The 13097-nt window shown below is 39.7% G+C and overlaps 1 protein-coding gene across 1 annotated transcript; it reads left to right on the top strand.

Annotated features, from left to right (window-relative positions):
- The first annotated feature begins 62 nt into the window (after positions 1-62).
- Positions 63-10722, top strand: pign (phosphatidylinositol glycan anchor biosynthesis, class N). The gene is made up of 29 exons (XM_079291825.1): positions 63-167; positions 531-779; positions 994-1115; positions 1254-1352; positions 1567-1673; positions 2009-2133; positions 2255-2385; positions 2510-2629; positions 2802-2842; positions 2952-3011; positions 3202-3294; positions 3710-3765; positions 3929-4007; positions 4388-4570; positions 4711-4850; positions 5248-5347; positions 5520-5612; positions 5910-6001; positions 6464-6569; positions 6695-6803; positions 7132-7234; positions 7375-7477; positions 7913-7999; positions 8218-8273; positions 8663-8738; positions 8894-8967; positions 9351-9393; positions 9506-9558; positions 9741-10722. The coding sequence occupies exons 2-29, from the start codon at positions 553-555 to the stop codon at positions 9859-9861; spliced, it is 2799 nt and encodes a 932-aa protein (XP_079147951.1). The 5' UTR covers positions 63-167; positions 531-552; the 3' UTR covers positions 9862-10722.
- Positions 10723-13097: the final 2375 nt, after the last annotated feature.

Below are 13097 nucleotides of genomic sequence, written 5' to 3'. Positions count from 1 at the left end.
TCTTGTTCTGCACAACAGGTCTGTCGCGTTCTGTCGACATCTCCGAAGATAACATGGAATCTAAAACATGTTAATTGCTGTAGTTACTTAGATACTTCTGATCTCCTATTCATTCATTAACGAGCCAGCGCTCCTCGTTGTGTGCAGATTCCACTGAGAAGTTACAGGTAATACTCTTTGTATGGCCAAAGATGTGATTGCTTTTCAAAGTCTCTTGTAACAAATAAAATAAAACAAGTTGTAATGACTGCTGGCCCAGTGAGTGATTTCCTATTTGAACGAACTAAATATAATGTCTGCTCATTGGTTAATAGCATATGGTGACAGCAGGATTACCCTAGCCATTAAGCAGTCTTTACGTGGCACAAACTGGCTTAACCTGGCTATGTAATCGTGAACCTTTCTAAGACCTCCTTTTCCATTTGAACTGACCTTTTAATCCTGATCTATATCATATAATATGTATGTTTGTCCATATTTGCCTCAGTCATTTTTATTCAGTCTTTTCTTGCCCCCCGGTTGCTCTGCAGAGCCAGCTCGGTGCTGAGGAAAATGAGGATGATCACCTTCCTCCTGGTTGGGCTAATAGTCCATGTGGTCTTCTTCCTCTCTATTTTTGACATCTACTTCACCTCTCCCCTGGTCCATGGCATGACACCCCAGGTCACCCCCCTGGCACCCCCTGCGTCCAGACTGGTGTTAGTGGTGGGCGATGGTCTCCGAGCAGACAGTCTCTTCACACTCCTTCCGAACGGCTCGTCCAGGGCCCCATACTTGAGGTTTGGAAACGGAGCATTGAGCTCTGATGCGTGTGGTTTTTTGTGTATTAATTAATCCAGAAAAGGAAACGGTGTGTGTACGTATATCTGCAATGCGTTTTGTGGGGGGTTTGTGTGTGTGTCATTGTTATTCTTGGTCTTTTCTTTCTTTCTTCTTAACGCCTGAGTAACTAGTGTGTGTATGTGCACATCTGTGTGTGTTTCCCAATATCAGGAGTGTGATTGAGGAGAAGGGTACCTGGGGTGTGTCACACACACGCGTGCCCACTGAGTCTCGTCCCGGTCATGTTGCTCTCATTGCTGGCTTCTATGAGGATGTTAGTGCTATTGCCAAAGGTACGCGTGTATGTTGATCCAGAAAAGGCAATGTGGTAGATGAATTACTTGGAGCTTTTGACACTATGGGTGACTACTACTGTTCGTCTGTTTGTGAGTGCGAGGGCATTGACCTGTTTTTGTGTGTTTTTTCTTTAGGTTGGAAGGAGAATCCTGTAGAGTTTGACTCCGTGTTTAATGAGACCCGACACACCTGGAGCTGGGGCAGCCCTGATATTCTGCCAATGTTTGCTAAAGGTACACACACACACACATGCACACACACTTACATGAACCCCACAATCAGGACAACCAACCTAATCAGTATAAAAGCAAAAGGTCACAGATTAAGACTATGAAAAATCTGGAATTTGTGCTTCACAACTCATCTCTTTTATTCCTCATCATTACTGCTGACGTGTTCTGATTTTTTTCTTGTAATGGAGCTCATTTTGTGCTGTGGTTTTTGCAGGTGCCAGTGGAGACCATGTGTATACCCACACATACCCAGCAGCGGAGGAGGACTTTGCCTCCACAGATGCCTCCAGGCTGGACACCTGGGTGTTCACTCAAGTCAAAGTATGGTCGTGGAATTACTCACTGTAAAGATGCATGTTGTGATACATCTGTTGATAGTAACTACTGAATAAGTCATCGGGTTTTTAGATAATTTGCTTGTGTAAAGCGTATACTTTCCACTTTTATATTCATTGTCGCTTAATGCAGCGAGGTGCTTATGTTATTTGTGGACACAAAATGCATTTTCATGTCGCAAAATCTGATGCCACCACGTTGAGTCATTAAATGGATTGTAGCAAGGCTGCAACAAGCTTAATTGTGAAATAGCGGTTGTGAGGATTGCACATTGCCATCTTGATTAAATCTAACTTTGTTTGCTTTTCTTTCTGCTCTAGTCATTCTTTCAGTCAGCAAAGTCTAACTCCAGCCTGAGGGCCAGTCTGCTTGAGGATGAGAATATCTTCTTCCTGCATCTGCTGGGCCTCGACACAAACGGACACGCTCACAGACCAATGTCGCAGTAAGAGACGTGTTCATACGATTTTCTTTTTTTTTGATTTCACTCTGTATGACATTAAATTAACAAAGTAGCCTTAATTTAAGTTGTGGTATCTTTATCTTTCATTTTGTCTTTTGTCTAGGGAGTACCTGGAAAATATTGGTCTCGTAGACACCGGTGTCGCTGAACTGGTGTCTATGGTAGAAGACTTCTTTGGTCACGATGGAAGAACGGCCTATGTGTTCACCTCTGATCATGGCATGACAAACTGGGGTAAGACTTTTGTTTCTGTGTGTGTGTGTGTGTGTGTGCCTTTTTACCGAATACAATGAAACACAATCAAGTCTTCACTGGAGTCTTTTATATCATCTGTCGATGTGTGCGCATGTGTCGCTAGGTTCACACGGTGCAGGTCATCCCTCTGAGACACTCACCCCTTTAGTGGTGTGGGGAGCCGGAGTTCACAGTGCCCACAAAGTCACTGAACCACAACCATACACTGATGGCTTCCTACAAGGTGCTCAACTCATGTACTGCAGGTTTCTAAGCTTACATTTGGGAACCAGGTTCTCCTACATAAGACAATTATTTTTATTTTCAGGCATTTTGTATTTTATTTGTAATAAAAACATTGATGTTCACACTATATGTTTTATTGACTTTGTTTTTATGCCTACTGGTTTTCTCAGATTGGAAACTGGAGCATCTTCGAAGAGTTGACGTCAATCAGGTTAGGCCCATGTCCACTTTTTGATAAGATACTTTGACATATATATTATAAGGTGATATAACACAACAAAAGATCGTAAATTATATATTTTTTTCATTGTTTTCTGCAGGCAGACATCGCTCCCCTCATGGCTTCTCTCATTGGTGTCCCCTTTCCTGTTAACTCGGTTGTAAGTCCAGAGATAAACTAAGAACAAGGGAAATAGTTTAGTTCTTTGTAAGTGCTCACAGAATCATTAAAGTTGTCGAAAATTGATATTCAGAGTACACTCCAGTGCCTGTGGCAATCAGTTATGTAACCGAAATGATGTGTCCACACATCTTCATCTTCCCCTTTTTTATGTGTCCGTGTCTCTTCAGGGTGTGTTACCTGTTCTCTACCTGAACAACAGTGACCACTTCAAGGCGGAAAGCATGTACACCAATGCTATTCAAGTACTCGAGCAGTACAAGGTATGACAGCATCCAGCGCTTCTATTTCTGACATGTTGGTATGTTACAAAGGCCAAGAAAACAATCATTTGTAGCTTCAATGTTGAACTTAAATAAATATAAAATGGTAAAAAAGTATTATTAATATTATCAGTTGGAATTGTACTACTATGTTAGTATTACTAGATATCTCCAGTACTATTTATTTGATTTATAACAATAACTTCTAAATGATAGCTATGAACATTTCATTTTTTAAGGTTTAAAGTGTGATAAAGCTATTGCTATTGTCATTTGGTTATATATATATATATATATATATATATATATATATATATATATATATATATATATATATATATATATATATATATATATATATATATATATATATATATATACATCTCTGGTGACTGAGCTATATATATTTTTGCAGATAAAAATGACCCAGAAAAAGGAGACAACCTTGTCTTTTCTCTTCACCCCGTACCAGTAAGTACAATTAGTGAGTTAATGACTTGTAATAGCTGTGAATTAGGTTTCAAATGTTGAAGTACTCTGTGGCTGGCCCACGCTTTATCCGGTCAACATATTTCCGACCACAATCAAATACAATTTCACACACTCTCTATTGCTCTGTCTCACTGTTTTCCAGACTTCTGACTGAGTCAAAGCAATCAGAATTCATCCACAAGGCTAAAATGCTGATTCAGCTGGAGAAGTATGAAGATACTGTGAGTATTTGGAAATGACTGTATGTAGCTTGTAGGTAAATTAACAGTTGCACAAGTGAATCAAAGTTAACTGCGTAAATACATTAAGCTGGTGTTGTAACAAGGTGTTCACATGGACAACATTTAGCACTTATGGTGCGTTCGAGGACTATGTAGTGGCCGATGTTGTTGAATGATACTCAGCTGATGTTGTGGTAGAAAGTTAGCCACTATTATGCCGAACGCCTCTGGAACCAGCTAACATGTGGTAACTTCTGTCTACATGAACAAACCTTTTGTGTTTCTTTTGTCATCCAGAGTTTCTTTTGTGTTACTTTACATTTCTTGCTGATTCATCTTCTCCATGACATTTGATTTTCCCCTCGTCTGCCTCTTGTCAGATTTCCCTGTGCCGGTCTCTGATAGCCCATGCGCTGGAGGGCCTAGCCTACTACCACACATATGATAGGTTCTTTCTGGGTTGCAGTGTGGTGCTGGGATTTGTAGGCTGGACCTCATATGTAGTCCTAGTCATACTGAAGACTCATGCCAACCTCAACAGACGCCCCAGTCTCCTCCAACAGGTCAGGGCACACACTATAATCCCTCTTTCTTTGCCTCTAAGATTCCTTCCCCCAAGACCAGTTTCGGAAACTTGAATGTCTTGTGAAATGACATTGTTGGTGTTGCTCCTGTGTGTGTGTGTGTGTGTGTGTGTGTGCAGATTCCCGGCCATGCCTTGGTGAGGCTGTGTTTGTGTGTGGCAGTGGTGATCACTGTGTTCCTGCTTATCCAAAGGAGCCCCATTACCTACTATGTGTACTGCCTGCTGCCTGTCCCTTTATGGTACTCTGTCCTTAAAGAGTGAGTAACACACATTTGAGAGACTGTAAAATAAAAAAAAACATAGAAACACACCTGCACACTTACATCACAGACTAATGAAACAAATGGGTAAAGTGCATGCAAGCTGTTTTCGGAGAGTGGTGGAGCATTACCACAAGTAGACACACGATGTCAGCAAATGTCAAAAATGCATCGTTGAAGATCTCAGCCAAAAAAACCCAAAAAAGCAGCTTTTTATTTGTATTGGTGCATGTGCGGCACAGCTTCAGTGAGGTGTTCATTTGATCCTTTGATGTGGAGTCGTATCCATTCATGGTTCTCCTCTGTGAATGGATGAAAGGACAGCCCGTGCAGTTTGCTTTCGTGCCTCCCTTTTACCACAGAAAAATAATATTCTAATTCTGATCTATTTTAGGTCTGGAACTCTGACAGATTTAATTCGCTCAGCTCCCTCTCTGCCACTGTGGAAGTGTTTTGGCTATTTTGTGCTGGTGTCGTTTGGGATCGAGCTACTGGTAGGAGTCGAGTGTACAGTCAGTCATATTTCTGCTACAGTGTTACTTATCAGCCTTGAGTTGACCACCACATACAGTACGTATTACAAAGTGGTCACAATGTATTGGGCTCATTGTGTTTCGTAGAAGTTACTCTGTAACATGGATGACAGTTTCACTTTTCTGCCCCCAGGTGGTGAGTTTCTTCCATCGCGCCATGCTTACTGTGGGCCTGGCTATCCTCTCTCTCTGGCCCTTCCTGTCGGGACTTTATGTCAAGGCCAAGGTACCTACGCTTTAGATCACCGTTTTAGCAGTCACAGTACTAAACACAAAGAAAAGGCATGGTATTTGAATAATTCCACACATGAACAGCCACAGAAAAGGATGTGTTTTGGGAACGCAAGGCACAGCTTCTTAGAAATGAAGCGTGAACACCGCAGCAACATGTCCTGCTTACAGAAGTTTTTTTGTTTTAAAGAAATCTGACTTTGCACTTTGTCTACTGTCAGATAAAGCCTTAAATGATGAGATCACGTACAGTATCTAACTATATGAACTAATTGTGTGTCTTCCTGTGTAGTTGCGTTCGGTGAGCTGGTGTGTGGGCTGTCTGTGTCTGGCTGCTTTCCCCCTGATGCCTGTTGTGGGCAGAGAGCCGACTATACATCTGGTGTGAGTTGTTTCCTCTATTTGCTTACATTTGTCAGAAAGTTTACCACAATGTCACCACATGGCTAAGATCACAAACCAGATTAAGTTCAGTCACTTGCAAGTAAATATTTGTTCATCTCTATACTTAAACATCATCACATAGCGGCGACATTTGTTTGCTCGAAATCATTTAGAGATGGCCATTGTTGTTGGAATCAATATCGCAATATCAATACAAAATAACTTTTCTTTATCAATATACGTACATCAAAATTTGGAGGATGACAAAGCTTCATCTAGAGGCATAGAACTACTCCACATACAACTACTTTCACAAGCTCATAAGGCATGTCCATAACAGACGCACTGAATCAGAGTCAGAGAATCTGAACAGCAGCATCTTTATTCAACACACACACGTGCAAAATGAAGTCGGGAGCATGTCTGTAATAATAACTTCGTATATGACGTTTGTTTGCTCAGTACCTTTGCAGGTCTACTCGCTATCTTCACTTCAGCCTGTTACCTCTGGTCATCCAGACGGAGAACAACGCTGCACCTGAGTGACAGACAGCAGTTTGCCACCCAGGTACCTGCAGTACATATCGTGTGTGTGTGTGTGTGTGTGTATGTGTGTGTGCGCGTGTGTGTCTATCATTGTGTTTGTGTCACTGCATTTTCTAAAAATAAATGATTTTGTGTCAAACTATCCAGATGCTCCATGTGGCAGTGTGCGCGTACATTCCATCCCTCACACACTCCAGCCTGCAGCAGAAACAGGGCCTGCCACTTTTTAATCAGATCATCAGCTGGACCACACTAGGTAGGTGGGTGGGTGTGAGTGAGCAGAGGATGCTTGCGATCATGTTCACACCATATCATTTCATAAAGAGATTATAGTCCTGTTTATTTTGTATTCATTTCAACATTTTAAAGATCGATTAGATATAATTTAAACTATTTTAGTCCTGGGTTTGTATTCAACCCGCCCCCCATAGCTGTATCTAGTCCCCTCTCCTCCTTTCTTTTGTCCTGACTGACCAATAAAGACAAAGAATTCTCTTTTAAAACAATAAAAGTGACCTGCAGTATTGCATGCCCCTCAAGCTGTAAGACCCAGCACATCTCCCCTGTCTCTTGTCTTTTCTCAGCATCTTCTATGCTCGTTCCATTGATGAGCTCAACGCGTCTTTTCCACCGACTCCTCAGCATATTCCTCTCTCTCACGGGCACATACCTACTGCTCAGCACTGGGTAAGGCAAGCAATTTCACACACACACACACACACACTGCAGCTGCACTAACGTGTCAAATTGCGCCTTGTGGAGAGTTTTATAATCACAGCAAAGCTACAATATTGTAAAATTTTGAACGTGTGTTTTCTCCCTCCCAGGTCAGAGGCATTGTTCCCCCCTGTGTTATCTTGGCTGATGTTTGTGTGGATCAACATTGAACAGGAAGCTATGCTTGCTCAGGGTGTCTCTGGCAGACAAGAGGTAAAACCCTTAAGTGTATGCTTCCATGAAGAGCAGCATCACATGTTGTCGGCTGTATACAACACCGACAACCACATTTCCTGTTTGCATGTACTGTTTGATCTTGTATGGGCATATGTTCATGTAGATTTCATTCAAAAATACATTCTGGAGCCTCTACTTATCTCTACTGGAGGGTTATGGTAACATGTATTTACTATTTACTCACTTTATTGGTATTTTCTTAATCAAAGAAACAAGGAATCCCTACTCATGATAACATTCTGTAATCTGTGAAGTAGGCTTGCATAAATCTCTGCATAATGTACATAAGGTGTCAGTACTGACTGATGTCATCGTATGTTTGGGTGTGTCTATGAATGTGTGTGACTGGGGGTGTATGCACATGTGTATGGGCATGCTTTTGTGTGTGTGTGTGTGTGTATTTTCTTTCAGCTCTCCACAATTGATTTCTCCGCAAACATTGACATCGCCAAGATCCGACAACTGAAGTTGGATGACATCAGGAGATCGTATTTTTTTGTATCCGTGCTGCAACAGTGACATTCGCTGAAGCACAAAGACAAATGGCCTTTCTGGCACCGGTGTATTTGGAAGTAGTGATTCTGTCTCATTGTTGTCAGCAGCAGTTGTTGTTCAGGCCAAACTATATCCAATTAGATCATCGTTTTGAAAAGTTAGGATTCAATTGTTGGATGTGTGAAGTGTGCAATCTTTCCTTGACTATTTATTTTCTACAGGTATTTTTTATAATAACAGCTTTCTTTGGCACAGGGAACATAGCTTCCATTAACAGGTATATATGTTTTTTTATTTATATATAGATATATATATATCTATATATATATTTGTGAATGGTAAATGGCAGGAAGTTGTGTTAATGGGGGGGTATGCATGGTTCATGGTTTTGATGATTTTTGAGTGTCAGCATTTGAATACAGGAAGGAAATATGTGATTCTTGAAAAAGCAGTGAACTCACTTTCTGTATGTTGTGTGCATTGTTTAGACGACAGCGTCTCTTGTGTAGTGCATGCTTGTGTACTTTATCTGAGGTTGCCTGCGTTGTGCCGTGGTCATTCTGTACTTTAAATAAGTTTATTGAGCTGTATTATTCCCCAAACAGCTCTGAATAAGTTGTTTTTATCTGCACTCACATCCTCTGCTTCTTTCTCCTTTTTTTCTAGTTTTGACCCAGCGTCTGTTTATTGTTTCCTCACTGTCTTCAACCCCTTCATCATGGGAGGGCTGATGATGTGGAAGGTACCATAAAACTTTGTTTCTATGGCATTATAACCATATTGGTCATGATCTGTAGATATATATATATGTCTGGGAAATATGTTTCAACCTCAATGAATTCTATTTCTCTGGACTTCCTCATTAAATCTTAAATGTCTTGTCCTTTGTTCCTCCAGGTTATCATTCCATTCATAATAGTAATGTGCACCTTTGAGACCATCCAAGTTGTAACACAGCTCTCCTCAAGAAGGTAACTTCTTGTCGCAGCCTTCAAAATATGATACTCAACTCATCTGTTCAGTCACAAACTTCTGTTTTTGGACTTCTCTGGTGTCGGCGGACTGACGTACAGGACAACCAGTACACATAAACCACGTCTCCTCTTGGTTTCAGATACAATTTGACTTTTAAACACACCAACACCATACACTGTTTCTAGAGATCTGAAACCACGAGTCAGCTCAAATAACTCAATGCGTTTGTTTTTTCTGTGCTTCGTTGTGTGTGTGAAGAGGATGTCAGTCTACTGTCTGTGCTGTACGTGAAGTATTTTTGTAGTTGTGCATGTTTTTAATATGAAAGGTCTTGCTTTTCATGCTTTCCTCTGTTCTGTTTCTTATTTTTCCTTTCCAGTTTGTTCCTCATTGTCCTGGTCATCTCCGACTTGATGGCTCTGGTAAGGCTGTGTGAAATGTTGAAGTTGGGTTAAAGATGCACTGGGATGTTGTTTTTCCTGTAAAGCACAATATACAGTATACTAATTTATAACTCCCTCGTCCTCTCCTCAGCACTTTTTCTTCCTCGTGCGAGACTACGGCAGCTGGTTGGACATTGGCACAAGGTAGGTTAACTTGGAAACACACGGTTCAAAGTCTGTTATTAGTTACTGATTAATAACGTGGCTCACATTTACACACACTGTCTTTCCTCCTTTTCTCGTGCCTTCCATCATCTCTCTAAGGCCATCTGTGATGCGTACAGTTACATATAAACACGTTAAAGTTATTTCTCTGTCTCTTTCAGCATTAGCCATTACGTGATCGTGATGTCCATGACCATCTTCCTGATGGTGCTCAGTGTGGTCACACACATTCTCACCTCACAAAGACTCATTCTGTGGAGACCCAAGATGCACTTCCCCTAAATAGACGTGTTTGTGTGGGTGTGCACACATTCTAGTTTAACCCAATATTTGGTACTTATTTTATTTCGATTTTGTAAAGATATTTTTCATCTAGCTTTTGCCCCTTAAGCCAGATTTTTGTTGTATAAAATATAGGACATTGTTTTCGGACTCAATATAGTGTATAGTACTGTGCAAAAGTCTCACACCACTTGACTAAATTGTTGAGTTTTGGAAACCCCCTCTTATATCTCATCTGTGACATCGATAATTACTCGGGTTTACCTTCTCGGAAGAAATACTAAGTTCTTCTTCTCAACAGTTGTGGTCTACCTTGGATTAATATAGAATAAACACTTGTGGTCTAAGACTTTTGCACGGCACTTTTTTTCACCGTACTGTCTTGTACACTCAGTCTCTGTTCCAAAGTCATTGTTTTTACATTAATGATTGATGAATTGACTAAGAACACTTGAATATTTAACTGTACATTGTACCTTTGCCAAGCGTGCTGATTTATCATCCACTCAAGAAAGGTAACTTGATAACTCCATTAACATTATTTCCTGTGAAGCTGCCCAAAACACATCCTTGTTGACAAGGAATGGGGAGTTATTTAAATTTTTCTAGTCAAACCGAGGGAGTGAAATGGAAACGGGAATTTCCATCAAGTGACCTGTGTGTTGTATTGACTGCAACCAATAACAGGATTACACTCGGTGTCAGTAAAGTTTATGACGCTCTTTGTTTGTATGTCAGTTTACACCGTAACCCTAGGGTGGGCTTAGAAACTCAAGATGGGAAAGTAAAGACGAAAACATTCTTGTAATGCTGCTACAGTCCAGATGCTCATATGATAGCTTGAGAACCCAGTGGCCAGCACTGGGATTGTGGTTGCATTTGAAAATGTGTAAATGCTTGTATTGTAAATAAGAACATTGGGATGTGGTGCTTTGGTTAGAATGTTTGAATAAAAAAAAATTAAAATACAACTTTGTTTTTCAAATCAACCCATAAGACATTACTAAGGACAGAAAGATTACACATTAGCTGCATGTACTGAGTAAACTCATGTATGCATTCCAAAGCTATTACTGAGAAAGTAGTTCCACCTTGCTTTGTGGTCAGGGTAGTTACGAGGGGATTTCCTCTACTGTTCTCTGTTGGGAAATGCAGTGAGGTGTTTCTCAATATGGTTATAAATAATAGGTCGATACATTTCAGCTCCATTGCTCCAATGCCTGCAAAGTCACCCCTTCAGTTGAGCACAAGCTGTAGCTGCAGTAAATGCTTCTTTAAGTGCTCGCTGATCGACAATAGAAAACACATTTGTTAACATCAATGTCATTTAGCAGATGTTTTTATCCAAAGTAACTTACAATTCCATCACATTTCTACCCCGTAGGCACAGCTACGGGAGCAATTTTGGGGTTAAGTTGCTCAAGGACACATCGACATGCGACTAGCGGAGCCGGAGATCGAACCGCCGATCCTCGATCGAAGGACGGCCCTGCTCTCCACTTAGCCACAGTCGCCTTAACATCACATCTGTCAACATCACAGCTAGCATTACCACAGCTTCACTCACTCCTTTTTTTTTAATGAGCCAATACTTTGACTCCGTTGTGTAACATACACTATAGGCTATTGGCCGTTTCGTTTTAGGTATCGGTGTCACTCATTTGTATGCAATCATTTAATAAGAGTGGTATTTAAGTAAGATTTGATTTGCATCTGAGTTGTGAGATGTTTCTGGAAATTCACTCAAATATGACTTCTGGAAAAAGTTTTTAATTTCTGTTTGGATATAAACAGTTTGTTTCTTAATGCTGTTTGTGAAACTGATTAAGTTGTACATAAAACATGACTTTTTTTATGGAATACCATAAGAGTGGCATTTGTATGGCATACTATATACTATGACATATTTGACGAACTATACTATTACTTTTTATTTTCTGTACTCTCTTTTTAAAATATAGTTCCCATACCGGGTGTCGAACCCAAACCGCCCGCGTGAAAACCAGGAATCCTTACCGTTAGACCATATGGGACATTTAAATGTAGATTTCAAAGACATTTTCAAGACATTTTTTGACTTACTATACTATGACTTTTTTATGCCTTTTGTCGACATACCTACCTTTCGACATACCTACCTTTTTTCGACAAATACAACTTTGACTTTTTCATAAAAATACTTTAGACAAGCTTTTGAATTATTTTTTTCGACATTTTATGCTATTCTTTTTAGGCATACTGTAGCCTACTATGACTGAGTTTTCTTCAACTTGCTTTAGTGACTCTTCAACAACCTATACTAGTTTTATACTAGTTTTTTGTCATGCTAAAATTTGACTTTGTCATCACTTTTATTTAACATGCTATATTTTGTCATTTTGGTAACTTGTTTTTGACAGACTACTATGATGGTTTATTTTATTATATCTTTTTTTATGACTGTTCTCAACACACAATAAAAGGATTTTTTAGAACTTTACTACATTTTTATTTATGTTTTACAACATATTATAACTTGCAACAGAACTGGCCACGGCATTCCTCTTAATGCAGCTTCTATTCTCTATATTTACCTTACCACACGGGCATTGTATCACATGAAATAAAGATGGTCTTTATGACATTTTCGATTGCAAACTATACTAAGACATTTGTATCACATACAAATATAATTCTAAGTTTTTGAATGGCATTCTACATAAAACAAGCATATTGTGTCCATTCGTCCAACCAGTGTTGGGCCAATAGAAACTATGATATGATTGTGACACACATCATCATCTTCACTGTTTTAAAGTTGAAGCACCTTCTGAGAGTCAGCTTTAGACCGGTAATATTAAATGTCTCTATTTGTAAGGACTGTGTTAGTCTTTTTACAAATTTTCCAAAAGCTTTTAAGATCAATTACTTGAAAAGTATACTTTCAGTTTGAGTCAAACGAATATATGTAGTATTAACATGCTTCAAATTAAAATCTGTTTCTGTTCATCACTATGAAACAGGTCTGAAGTATTCAAAGGGACAGTTCATCCCAAAATCTAAAATGCAAATATTTCCTTACACCTGTAGTGCTATTTAGCAAAATATATTGTTTTGGTTTGAGTTGCAGAGTTTTGGAGATATTTGCAAAAAGCATTTGAAAAACTCAACAACAATGTTCCAGAAATCATGACCCGGATACTCAAGCTAATCCACAGACGTTGTTGTAAGCAATTTCAACTCTAATTCTTCCAGAG

This window comes from Melanostigma gelatinosum, assembly GCF_949748355.1.
Source record: "Melanostigma gelatinosum genome assembly, chromosome: 20".
NCBI lineage: Eukaryota > Metazoa > Chordata > Actinopteri > Perciformes > Zoarcidae > Melanostigma > Melanostigma gelatinosum.
This window is presented reverse-complemented; position numbering and strand designations above follow the sequence as displayed.